At 35.4% G+C, this 13,799-nt stretch overlaps 2 protein-coding genes across 8 annotated transcripts in view; one reads left to right on the forward strand and one right to left on the reverse strand.

Annotated features, from left to right (window-relative positions):
- Positions 1–426: 426 nt before the first annotated feature.
- On the forward strand, positions 427–7,407 carry Papst2 (adenosine 3'-phospho 5'-phosphosulfate transporter 2). Its single transcript, XM_076122453.1, has 6 exons — positions 427–560; positions 1,523–1,864; positions 2,236–2,462; positions 4,025–4,251; positions 4,776–4,957; positions 5,610–7,407. The coding sequence occupies exons 2-6, from the start codon at positions 1,575–1,577 to the stop codon at positions 5,785–5,787; spliced, it is 1,104 nt and encodes a 367-aa protein (XP_075978568.1). The 5' UTR covers positions 427–560; positions 1,523–1,574; the 3' UTR covers positions 5,788–7,407.
- The window catches only part of Src64B (Tyrosine-protein kinase Src64B), a 76,928-nt gene continuing 70,529 nt past the window's right edge, over positions 7,401–13,799 (reverse strand). For 6 of the 7 annotated variants that reach the window (XM_076122451.1, XM_076122447.1, XM_076122450.1 and 3 more), the window contains 5 exons: positions 12,212–12,349; positions 11,508–11,718; positions 10,478–10,749; positions 9,858–10,045; positions 7,401–9,417 (listed from right to left, as the gene is read on the reverse strand). In XM_076122451.1, coding sequence (XP_075978566.1) covers positions 8,683–9,417; positions 9,858–10,045; positions 10,478–10,749; positions 11,508–11,718; positions 12,212–12,349 — 1,544 coding nt within the window. In that variant the 3' untranslated portion in view covers positions 7,401–8,682. The remainder of the gene's footprint in view (positions 9,418–9,857; positions 10,046–10,477; positions 10,750–11,507; positions 11,719–12,211; positions 12,350–13,799) is intronic. The other variant, XM_076122452.1, reaches the window with a different exon arrangement.

The raw sequence follows: 13,799 nt of genomic DNA on the forward strand, positions 1-13,799 counted from the left end.
TTCGATGGCAATTTGTTTATTTACCTACTTTTTTAAGAGCCTTGCTTACACGAATAAGTTAAAATGGCTCACTCTCTCTTGTCGTTGGATGTCTCAGTTACCTACCTAACTAATTATCCAATAACCTATTAGGTAAAAGTATTGTTGTTTAATAACTTATGAAAAATGTAATCTGTAAAATTTTACATGAATTTTTAATTGTTAGTTAAAGTAAATAGGGTCTTTTGATCTTTTACCCGTCATTCACGATATCTAGATCTTTTTGTATCAAAGTTGTACAATATTATGACATCTACTTGTTATTAAATACTTGAATACCTATAATTTTTATTAGTAGTTCGCATAAAATAATTTGATCGTGTAGGTAACCATTTTGTCTTCCTCAATGTTTTTAACAATTGTTTAACTGACGTTTAAAATGTCATTAGTGTTATTACAACTACCTGTTTCAGTGTGTGCGTGTCGGTCAAGAATTGGTTGTTGCTGCAATTTCCCAATTTATTTATCAATTTGAAAATATGTAGTGTGTAGCTACAATTTTTACATTCATCTACAGCAAGGTTGGTAAAATTTCTTTCTCTATTTGAAGTCTAACAAATAATTCAATAAGTAAGGTGCTGGAACCTAATTTAGTTACAAAATGTTCTTGTTTTTGTTGCTAAGAAATCAATTGTTTTGCTAATTATTTTACTAACAGTACCTTGCAATTTGTTCAAAAAAATTTGAGGTCGAAACAATTGATTGTTATTTGCAAACAATTATTTTTTATCGTATATTGCCGGCCCCGGCTGTCATAATCATCTTTTATCGTATTTCCAAGAAGCCAGCACTTTAAAGACTTTCCACTCGGCTGAAACTATAGGCCTGCCTTAACTTGGGTATAATTAACTATATATCAGGTACATAGCTTGTTAGGGTTCTAGGACGTATATGAAGTATATTTAGTAGTTTCTGGTTGTATTAGTTTAACTACTAAGTAGTTTATGATTCCGATAATGTAAGTTATACCTTTTTTTATGTAAACTCATTTGAAATATCAACATTGGGTTTTAAACTCATTCATAAATTCACTATAATAATATAGTGAATGGATATCTATTATCAATTTCTAATCTTTTGAAATCACAATGGTGATAGTTGATAAGATTAGTAGCTCCTGTCTAATTAATGAGTTTTACCTGTTTACAATTATCTTTAATCAAATCTATAGCAATAAACTTAAAATTCTTACTTATATACTATTTCCTAAATGAAAGGTACCTGATAAGGGCAAGCCACTTTGGGTGAAAGAATAAAAAAGACCATTTTTAATTTAGTTTATGTAGAAGTAAATATATCTGCAAAAAATCATCCATCCATAAAAATGTAACATCTACCTTTATGGTTAAGCATTGCTACTTCTTTGAAAACAAGTTCAAGCTCTTGTTTCTTATTAAAGATAACATTTTTATTGCTTTTACATTAAGACATCTGGTACATTCTGGCCACTCTCATTAATGATCTAATTTTTTATTTATTTCAGCTATAACTCAACAAAACTTCAGTTTTGTACGAGTAAAAAAGAATCTGTGATAATGAATCAACCACAAGACACCGTTATACGCATCGACGTGCCCGGCAAGACAGAGAAAGCAGAAATAAACATACTATGTTTTAATATAACTCCGTACAGTCAATTTAAACAGTTTATATTCTGTTCAATATTTGTATTTGTCTGCTATTTGGCTTACGGGTACTTTTTAGAATTAATATTTGCGAAACCCGAAGTGAAGTCTGTTGGAGTGTACATTACTTTAGTACAATTTTTAATCACAATGTCGCTGAGTTATGGCGAGTCTTTGATAAGAAATCCAATAAAACGGAAGTGAGTATTGCTTTTACTGTTCATGTATTCAATTGTTATTATGTTGATAAGGATTACGAAATTTTTAAATGTAATTTAGGTATTATTTTAATTGGTATGTTGATGGGGTAGCACTTGAGGACAATTTAGAATAACTGTAACACATTAAAAATAACAAAAGAAAATGACGAATGTGGTGTTGTGCTTACTTGTTAGTTGCTAAAATGTAATATTATAGTTTTTGGCCATAAAATTCCTGGCATAAATACTGGCCGAAATTTCAAAAACTATGATACTTATGCCAGAGATAAATTTTGATTTTTAGATCAGTCAGCTTAGGATTATCTATTAATTACACCACACCCTGTATACTCATTATAATCTCCTTTCAGAGTACCGCTAAGAACATACGCAATCCTCGCAGCATTAACCCTGGGCACAATGTCATTCTCAAACCTAGCACTAAGTTATCTTAATTACCCAACACAACTGATCTTTAAGAGTTGCAAGTTAATACCGGTGATGATCGGCAGTATTATTATATTGGGCAAGAAGTACGGATTCCTGGATTATGTGGCCGCTGTTGTTATGTGCGTGGGACTTACTATGTTTACTTTGGGTGAGTATATCTTGATCTTGTATTCAACTTGAATAATTACTTTGTAATTGCTTTTGCAAAGATGCTCAGTTAGTTAATATGGTCAGCTTACGACTACTACTGAGTATTGAGAATATTTTATGTAAGGCTTACTAAACTAAAATATTCGAGTATTGTTCGACATGTTCGTTTCAGCAGGTTTTTTTAAATCACGAAACTGACTCGAAGCAATTACTTTACATGTTCAGCTTGTACCGTTTTTGGGTAGTTCCTTCGGGAGCGATCGTTACAATGCTGATAAAACATTCAGGCGCGGCTATGCTTTGTGGCATTTTTACCGCCATTCATCGACACATATTCGGTTTCGCTGCCCGATTAGGACGAATAATGCCGAACTGAATATGTGTGTAGCCAGCCCTAGAAAACTCGAGGCGTAGTTAAATGGTTAACTAATCTTTAGCATCACGTATTTTTGATTCGTAAGGTAGTAAAGGTAATATTAATATTCGAATCAAATTGGATTGAAAATCATCAATAGTACAACTTATTAACATAACTATATTGTGATTGAAAAGCGTCATAAATACCATGATTCTCTTACATTAAGTGTTTGTTCTCAAACTGTTTACATCGCACGGTCACGAATGTTCGTTAGCAGTACATAAGAATGTTGTGTTTTCAATCAACAAGCACTGCTTATCTGATGAAGGTATTTTGTAATTATCATTGTTGAGAAGATTTGGATCAAGACCACTTTATTGATTGGATTGATAGTTTAGGCAGAGGTGTATGAATTACACTCACGTCTCGCTGTTACCAAGTTAGTTCTAATTAAAAGGGCATTTTACCAAAGACTGGGTTACGATTGAGAAACATTCTTAATATAAATCAGATATGATCAATTGTACTTTGCGCGACCCGAGAATTGAACCCTAGATCTCATGATCAGCAATCGAATACGCCACTGACTATCACAGATTCAGACCAAATCGGTCAGATTATAAATCTATACTTATATTATAAAGCTGAAGAGTTTGTTTGTTTGATTGTTTGTTTGTTTGAACGCGCTAATCTCAGGAACTACTGGTCCGATTTGAAAAATTCTTTCAGTGTTAGATAGTCCAATCTATACTAATATTATAAAGCTGAAGAGTTTGTTTGTTTGTTTGTTTTTTTGAACGCGCTAATCTCAGGAACTACTGGTCCGATTTGAAAAATTCTTTAAGTGTTAGATAGTCCAATTATCCAGAAAAGTTATAGGCTATATATCATCACGCTACGGCCAATAGGAGCAGAGTAGCAATAAAAAATGTTACAAAAACGGGGAAATTTTGACCCATTCTATCTTATGTGACGCAAGCGAAGTTGCGCGGGTCAGCTAGTGGATAATATAATCGAGCCTATCGAGCGATTCAAGCTGAGTTAATCAGATTATGAATGATAAGAAATATTTATTTGAAATTATCGACCGATCGACCCGCACCCACTTATGTTGACAAAATTATAAAATCAGTTCACATTGCCCAATTTTCAACACTTTGATAAGAGTGGCAAATTTTCTAAAACTTCACTTTATTTTTCAGCGGACTCCAGCACATCACCAAACTTTGACGTCATAGGTGTACTAGTGATATCGCTAGCGTTACTATGTGACGCGATCATCGGTAATGTTCAAGAGAAGGCCATGAAACAGTTCCAAGCGTCTAACAACGAGGTCGTGTTCTATTCGTACGCGATTGCTTGTGTGTATTTAGTTGTTATAACTGCTGTGACCGGCGTACTGACTAGTGGATTTGTTTATTGTTCTCAGGTGAGGAATTATTATTTTTGTTTATATCTGGGTAAAGTAGTGATCACACACTACTATGACTTCGGTTTTGTTTCCCACATGGACCTGCAATAATTAGTGTTATCCATAAGTAAGAAGTAATAGCCGCAAAGAAGGAGACTACTTCCTTGCGGCTATTACTTCTTATATGCGAGACACAAAATGGTGCCAATGAATAATAATTTGTCTCAGATTTCTGTGCACTTTAATTAAACTTTTTAAGTTATCGCGGTTTGTAATACAATACCTACTAAATTACTAAACGGATCTTAAACGCGATGAGAAATATAAGGCTTTGATTCCTTGTCTGTTGCCCGACGTTGCGATTAAGTTTTAGTTCCCTATCACGGTCACGGGATTTCTAACTTCTAAGTAAATTGAACTTTTTTGTCCTGACTTACTTCTAATTAAATTTTATCTCAATGTAAGGAAACACCACGAATACACTGAGAACATACATAACATCAAAATACACTTATATTTGCGATTTTCGCTCTATTTTCCAGGATGCCCTAACAAAGTACACAAACATATTCCTGCTAAGTCTAAGCGGGTACATGGGTCTACAAGCAGTATTAACACTAGTGCGGATATGTGGCGCCACCGTCGCAGTCACCGTCACTACCTTCCGCAAAGCGCTCTCTATTGTCATCTCCTTCCTACTGTTCAGCAAGCCTTTTGTCTTCCAGTAAGTAATAAGATCACTTATATTTTAATTATTCTAGCGCATAGCGGGTACATGGGTTAAAACGTGGGCACACGTTGTTTATTGGAGTATTTTGGATGATCCAGTTGTGAGCAGACATCTATACTAATCTATACTAATATTATAAAGCTGAAGAGTTTGTTTCTTTGAACGCGCTAATCTCAGGAACTGCTAGTCCGATTTGAAAAATTATTTCAGTGTTAAATAGCCCATTTATTGAGGAAGGTTTTAGGCTATATATCATCAAAAAGTGTAACAAAAACGGGGAAAGATCCATTCTCCCTTATGTGACGCAAGGGAAGTTGCGCGGATCAGCTAGTGTACGTTTATGTGCGTGTACGTTATGAGAGAGTATGCGGATGTATACGCTCGTTATAGATTAGGTATCGCTATAGACTTAAGGAAATGGGTGTAATCGTATTTACTGTGTCATATAAATAATTGGATCATCATTATAATACAACTATCCATGAATTTTACCTTACAAACCGTCCGTATAGTTTAAGGCAACCTTTTATTCTATTAAATAAGTATTATTCATCCTACATTCAGTACCTATAAACCATGTTGCTAAAACCATACTGTTTCTCTTTGTTATATGTATATCAAACTATAACAAATATTTTATTTTCAGATACGTCTGGTCAGGCATGCTAGTAGTCCTAGCGATATACTTAAACCACTACAGCAAGAAGCATCCAAACTACGTGCCCAGCATTTTTCTAAGATGCTGGCAGCACATCAGCTCTATGTACCAGTCTGAATATAGGTACCTAAGGATGAAGAGTAAAATATACTCTGATACTGTTTAGAGGTATATTTATAAGAGAATTTTAGAGGATTTTTGTCATATTCGTCATTGTTAGGTTCGCGTAAATATTTCTTGATGTTTGTTGCCTAACCAGTGTTCACAAGCATTTAGAAACGTTAAAAATCTTTATTAATAAACTAGTATCAACTGGAAAGCACGGTTTTGAGAGAGTATTTTAGTATATAGTTCTTAAAACCGGACGGCCTCCATGGCGCAGTAGTTAAAGTGGACGTTGCGTTCGTGGGTTCGATTCTAACAACATTTACTTACAAATATTGGCGCAATCTACTCCACAAGGTTTTTAGGGCTCGGTTGTATGTTGTGTTTGTAACAACAAACACAAAATACTCTAGACGCTAGCAATTCTGAATGCGCGAATTGTTTTCTACCGTATTTCTAAGTTGATACTGGTCTATTTCAGTTGAATGGTCTATAGAAACATAATCGATTTTTTTTTATAATAATGATGAAGCATACGTGTTGTTAGGCCTTATTTATATGCTGCCAGTAATTTTACTCAGTTTGCTTAAAAACTGCAAAATGTTTCCAACTGTTCTTTTAACTAGCATCAAGATTTATTGTTTTATCTCTAATTATTATTATTATTTATAACACGCGAATGTTTTCAGTGGCTATTATTACATAGATGAGTGTAAAATGTATTTTTCAGTGAAACTGAATTTATTTATTGTAGTTAATTGACGTATATTAATTTTAATTAGTGTTATGCATTTCATTCTCATATATTTTTGTTTTTATTTAACGGTCAGGCCACGTGAGATCTATTTTAATTATACTTTTGATTGCTGTTGAATATGATTATATTGAATTTATTATAACTCAGTAATCTTAATAGTAATTACTACGGAGATTTATATTATATTATATAAATAATTTTCTGAATACTTATTAATTCCAGTGATAAATTTCAAATATTTTCTAAGAAGAAATGACGAGAAAAAATTGTGCACAAATAATGTGATTATAATTTATATGATTTCCAACCATGAGATTCTTATACTCTATTAGTAAATTAAATAAATTGTGAATATTTGTATGTAGATAGAATTAGAAAATTGTAAATGAGTATGACTACATGTAACAATGTTCCAAGGAATTTTGTATTTGAACACTTGTTTATCAATGCAAACTTGTTTAATGTATTTGACACAAATTCTCAATGAGATTATGCATGGTAGATGATTGAATGAGGGAATAAATTAATGATGGAAGGAAGATATGTGGATGTCATCATATTATAGATTGATGTAGATGATTAGCCGGATCCATACTAAATGATTTATCTTAGATCGGCGATCCAGTGATCCGCGATCCAGGATTGAAAATTAGGATCGTGCGAAAAACATCTCCACGAACTGCGTTTGAGCATGTATTTTACCGCGTGCGATCGTAGCATGTAGAATCGTTTAGTGTAGATCCGACTACTGGTTTTTGTATTCCAATGTCACAAAACTATTTCATACATAATCATTTTTTTGACAATATTTTAGTTTCTTAATATCTTAATTGTTAAGTGGGTGTCTGCATTTATTGCATTTCCATAAAAATGTGATTGTAAATGTAAAATGTAAATAAAATAAAAATACATAATTTATATCAATGACATTTATTTCATTGTATGTACAAAATCTTAAAAATCTAAACGTTTTCATACAAAAGTGTCCAAATTTAACGTGTTTGAATATTTGGAATGTTATTTAAGACACTATTTTCATTGGCTTTATACATTTTCTAGGACGACAAAACGATTAATTGGTTAAAGCATTTTAATACTCTCGAGGCGAAGGAAATAAACAAATGTAAGGTTAAATTTTGTTATAGAGAACAGATCGATCATCAGTCGATATTACAATCCAATTATATTAACAATATTTTTTTGTAGTTTTATACATGCGTCAAAAATGGGAATATTGGTCAAATTAATTAATATTATACAGGTCACAAGGTCTAACTACGCTATAAATTAAATACGCATCTCTCTACATCTATCATTCGCTCTTAATGTACAATTAACTCTTTGGTATATGGTCCTAAAGCTAGTATTATTTGTCTTTTTACATGAGGGTAGTTGGCCCCTTTGCAAGTGTGTGGAGCGATTGAGCACGAGTTATCACAAGTAATTAACGCTATTCCGTCTTGTATGGGGAGCTACACGATCAAATGATAAGGATTCGTCTGTTTGTTGCATGATATCTAGTTGCAAAGGAGCCTTATATCAGTTCTGTATCTCTGTCATCGTCGTAGGGGGCAGTTTGCTCGCGAAACAATCATAACGTGGGAATTGTGCGTTTACTATGAAAGCTTTCAGTCACAAAGCTAGTGAAACGTGCCGGGATCTTCTGATTACTTCGTGTCGGGCCTTAAGTGATAAAAAAATATCACATATCACTTTAGAATATGAAAATATCGTGTTACATTTCGTTTTAAACCTTATTGCTTATGTCATAGTGAACGATTTAGTTTGTACAAAATGCAAAACAACACTACCAGTGCTCATAAGCTACACAAATAATAACGAAGTGAAATATGCGTTACTATAAATACTTAAGTTTAGTTTAGTGGACTTATATCATAAATCAGTTGTCTGTGTTCGTATTCACTTACGCTAACTTTTAGTTTTTCGTATCAATTTTTAGATTCACAAAACAAAGGGAAAGCCGTCGACGAATAAAAAAGAAGCTCACACATTCCTGTATTGTTTTTAGTTAAATAATGCATTTTTGAGTATAAAAATACTAAAAGTGGCGTTATAACGGTGTGTGTGGAGGCTGCACGAGTCCTGTCCGCGTCACACACAAGTTATAAGTCCGAATATTTGCTAAGAGGACCCTACACAACGTCTCTCACGCACATACTATTTCACTATATCACAGCACTAGTCTTGCACTTCTCTGTACGGTATCTCACTGGTTACTGTGAATGATTCAAAATAGTGGTTGAGGAAGTCGAACGTCGGCCGTTTCTCTGGCATGGCGTCCCAGCACTGGAGCATTAGTCTGTAGATATCGTCCGGTAAGTAGTGACCGACGGGCTTCGGCATTCGGTACCCTCTCTCGACTTGTTCGATCACGTCTTTCCCATGAAGTCCTGGGTACGGTATCTGTCCATACGTGAACAGCTCCATTAGAAGTATACCGTAAGACCATACGTCACTTTTGATGGAGAATTTGCCGTAAATAATAGCTTCAGGTGCGGTCCATTTGACAGGGAAACGAGATCCTTGCTTCGGACAGTACTCATTGTCTTCGATCACTCTAGCGAGTCCAAAGTCGCATATTTTGGCTACGTTATTTTCACCTATTAACACGTTTCTAGCTGCTAAATCTCTGTGTATCAACATTTTAGATTCTAGGTACTCCATTCCGGAGGCTACTTGAGCGGCGATGTAGACGAGGTCTTCGAATTGAAGGAACTTTCCTTCACCGTTTCGTAGGAACTCTAGTAGAGATCCTTTGCTCATGTATTCTTGTACGATGTAGACTGGTTCTTGTTGGGAGCAGACGGCGTAAAGTGCCACGAGTCGTTTGTGTCGGAACTTCTTCATAATGGCCGCTTCTTGAAGGAACGCCTGCGTCGACATCGTGCCTTCCCTTAGAGTTTTTACAGCGACCTGGAATACGGAGAAAATACATTTAATGATTTATATTTTTGAGTGTTCATTAAATATTAACACAATATATCCTCACGCCTGTTATACTCAAGAGAGAGATATATGAAGTACATCCATTAAGGGCAGGCCTATTGCTATTTATCGGGCACGTTGCTGAACTTCGGGCTACTATTAATCAATATTCCAATATAAATTTTGCCCGCCCCAGGAATCGAAGTCGAAGTCCTCGTGATCTGCTGTCACACACATACTAACAACCGTAGCATAAGACATAAGTTTGATTTTTAAGTAGTGGTTTTCGCATGTTGCTGATAGTATGTTTCACACCTCTAAAATGTTCCTATGCTAGCTAGCATTTATCTAAATGAGGTACTTGCGTGGGAGACGCATGTTTAAATCCCCACACTGGTCATAAGATTATAAAAAAAGCAGATATTCACCTCAATATTATTCCGCCATTTGCCATAATACACTTCGCCAAAGTTCCCTTGTCCGAGTTTCCGTAAGAGTTGTATCTCGGAGCGCGGGATTTCCCACTTGTCCCGGAGCTCCGGGCCGAGGTCCCACATCTGTGGCTCGGGCTTCGGACACGGCCGCGCCAACACGTGGCAAAGGCCTAGGGCGTTTTCTGAAACAATATAAGCATCATTATTTAGATTGGATGAACGCTAAGGGTTATTTTGATGGGACTATTTTTTTCAAATTAGTTTTCTATATTGTTAAACATGGGAATTTATCTAATGTCTTTTACTAAAACAACCACACGCCCATCAAGGCGGAAGAATGGCTAAGCTGGTAAGATTTAGTGATCTAAATTAGCCATAGCCATTCTTCCACCTTGATGGGCGTGTGTTTAACAATATAGAAAACTAATTTGCAAGTTATTACAGAATTTTTTATTATCTAAATTTTCTGTGATATTATTAAACGTTAAGTTCAGTTTTGTTCATAAAATCCACTTAAGAGCCGTATTTTATGAATGTAAATCTATCTATGTATTTTAAACAATTTACAGCTAAATCAACTACAAAATAATTAAAAAACAAAACAAACAACTCACTCGTATACGACATCACAAGCGCGGGCAAACTCGGGAAGGTCTGATTGGTCGCGATATAAAATCCTCCATTATCCAGAGGTTTTATCTTGTAATGCTTCACGTGGTACCCTCTTCCCTCCTCCCAGTCCTTCACACTGAGGCTGAAGCCGTGAGGGTTATGTTCCGCTGGCCTCACGAGGAAGGTCCCTCGAGGGTTGCTATCAGCTAGCAGGAGTTTGTCAGCCTCTTTCCTCGAGACGTGTGGAAAGAACCAACTGCAATAGGATGGGATCCTTTAGAAAAGTCTGCAATTAATATTGAGTTGGGAACCGTTTCCCTTCACCGTTGTGCAGCTGCTAGAATTAGAAAGCTTATTAGTTTGCTTTTGTTCGGTTTGTTAGTTTTTGTTTTTTATGTTGTGTGTTAGTTTGTCTATTTACAGTTTATGTACAACCTAATTTGTCCAAAATAACTAATGATATTCTAAACGAAGCTCTTGAATGAAACATTTTCTTAGGTAATTAATAAAAAATTAAGACAGCTGTAAACTTTATACACCTACATCATTATATTTAGTCGCCAATTATGTCAGTTTACTCGAGGAAATGTTATAAAAATCTTGTCTCTATCACTGCTTTATCCGAAAAATATAACGTAGAAAGTGGAAATTGCTACACATCGGAAACGGCGTCCCAATTTGTGGCGCGATGTTTTAAAAGTCAGATTCTGAGTTACTCTAGATTCAAAACGGAATGGTTAACGAAAGTGAATGAAAATCGGGATTTTATACAATAGGCCTATATTAATAACCCTACAGAAAAATATAAATACTGAAATATTAATATTTATTAGATATATGCAGAAAGTCCTGTCGTTTCATCGAAAAATACTATTTACACGTCATTCTTTTCTAGAAAACTTCATTTTATTACGTAGCCTGAACACCAAACAGCTTCTAAACAACTATAACTAAGCGAAATCCTTACTTTACAATCGTTCAACCAAAGCTCTTCCGCAAATATGTACAGCTCAACTAAAACATCATACTCACTCTTCACATTCCACGGAGCTCTCCTCAGCTACGAAGTTGACAGGGACCAGTCCTTCCCTCCTCGTGGACAGGTGCAGGACTCGCCACCAGTCCGGTTCTGCATCACTGAGGACCTCCATGCGGTCTCCCTTGCGGAATGAAATGTCGGACTCCGCGCGCGCCGTGTACGCACATAGTGCTTTGACTACACGACGGCCACCGTTTGTTATACCTGAAATTGGTAAAAAATATGATTAGTTTGAAGTCTGGCCAAGCATTTATCTTAAGGATTTGATTTTAGAGTATATTTGTATTAGAGTATTTAAATGTTGAAGAACAGCAAACGAACTGGTTTCATAGTCGCCAGTGTAACAAATATGAACATAATATTTCACAGTCGAAGTATACTTTGCCTTTCATCGTTAACTGTCGTACTTTGTTATTATTAAATGAAAAAAATCGCGGTATTACAGACAGCCTGTTGGATGCCAAAAAAATCTATCGCGAGATTCGACGGAACACTTTTGCTGTTACAATACAATACTTTTACTGCAGCAAAACTAAAACTAAACTCAGTGCTCCCAGTGAGTTCAGTTTACTTGTTACCAGTAGTTGTTGTTACCTGGGGCAGTAAGAATGCCTTCAATTTAATTTATTTTAAAACCACTTCAACATCAAGTAAAATCTTGACGAGTGGTATAATAAAGGTAGTGAAAGTGTCTCACATTTGCCAGGGTTCCGTGTCCGCACGATGTCGGCGGGCGGGCGCGACATCACCCGCGTGGGAGGCTCCACTGTGTACCGCGACTCCAGCGGCGGGCACGCCGCGAAACCGCTCTCATTCTTGAACGAGTTCGGGTACACTGGAAACAGATGTCATACAACATTAACATACAGAAAATAGGTTACAAGGACTTCATAGAAATTCGTTTCTATGTCGGGGTAAAAAGTATACCCTCTTATTCATAAACACACTAAAAACCTATTTTAGTTAAAAAGCTACTATAATATGTTTTCTCTCTTTCATTTCGTTAAGGAGTGAAAGAAACGAAACAATTTATAAGCCTTTCATAACTTCATATATTCTTATGAATAATGACATCTAATGAACGTGAAATGGATGGTCACTATAAATTGCATTGCAGCTTTGACGTAATGTGTTAATCACTATAATCTAATGGAGAAAACAATGTATCTATGCTGTACAGTGGCTTGCAAATAGTTGTCAACTGACACGTTATAGCCCCCCCCAACGTGCTTATCACGTATCTCAGTTGACAGCTAATGTACGTCCAATTGATGGTCACTATACTTGTTATATTGCTGCTTTGACGTAACGTGTTAACCACTACAATCTAAAGGAGAAAATAATGTACCTTATAGTGTCTTGCACATAGTTGTCAACTGACACGTTATAGCCGCCCAGCGTGCTTATCACGTATCTCAGTTGACAGCTAGTTTAGGTCAAATTGATGGTCACTATACAGTACATTGCTGCGTTGACATAACGTGTTACTCACTACACTCTAAAGGAGAAAACAATGAACAGCATAGTGGCTTTCAATATTAATAGTTATCAACTGAGATACGTGATAGCAGATCAAAATATCGGACTTATTTTGTAGCATCAGTTCTTAGAACAGGATCAATTGAGTTCATCGTAACTCAACTGACATTAATAATGTAATCTTATCTCCTCTGGGACAAGTAAAGTAATATCCAGTTGACGAACGATTTCGGCCAATTTATTCTAATCCTGGAATAATTTTCTCTGTTGGCGAATTATCTTCTATTCATCGCTATTTGAGTGATACACTGCGGGGTGAAGCTAACTTACTGTCACTTTGAGACATAAGTATATCATAAAATCTTAAAAAAATATCTTATGTACGAACAAGCATTTATTCATAACCCTATCATTGTAATTTCTGACTTTTATATGTATGTCTTGTTGAAGATCCTACAATCCTGCTAATATTATAAATGCGAAAGTTTGTGAGGATTAATGTATCTAAGTTTGTCACTGTTTCACGAAAAGTAACAGATTTCAATAAAAAACACATACTTCATTTATAACGTAGATTAATACAAAGGATACCTTTGCCATAGAAAACCATTTCACGCGAAGTTGCGAGCTGAAAGTAGCTAATAAATAAAGTAATAAGCCCTTGCCTTCAACCTACATTAGGCACTACATTACGAATAACAACCGAGTTCTCGAAAGACCTTTTCACTTTTCAAATCAGTACCAAGATTGTACCAATTCATCACTCCATACAACAATTGACCATCGTGCACTAGATGGCTCAACAT

This window comes from Anticarsia gemmatalis, chromosome 14 (assembly GCF_050436995.1).
Source record: "Anticarsia gemmatalis isolate Benzon Research Colony breed Stoneville strain chromosome 14, ilAntGemm2 primary, whole genome shotgun sequence".
Classification (NCBI taxonomy): Eukaryota; Metazoa; Arthropoda; class Insecta; order Lepidoptera; family Erebidae; genus Anticarsia; species Anticarsia gemmatalis.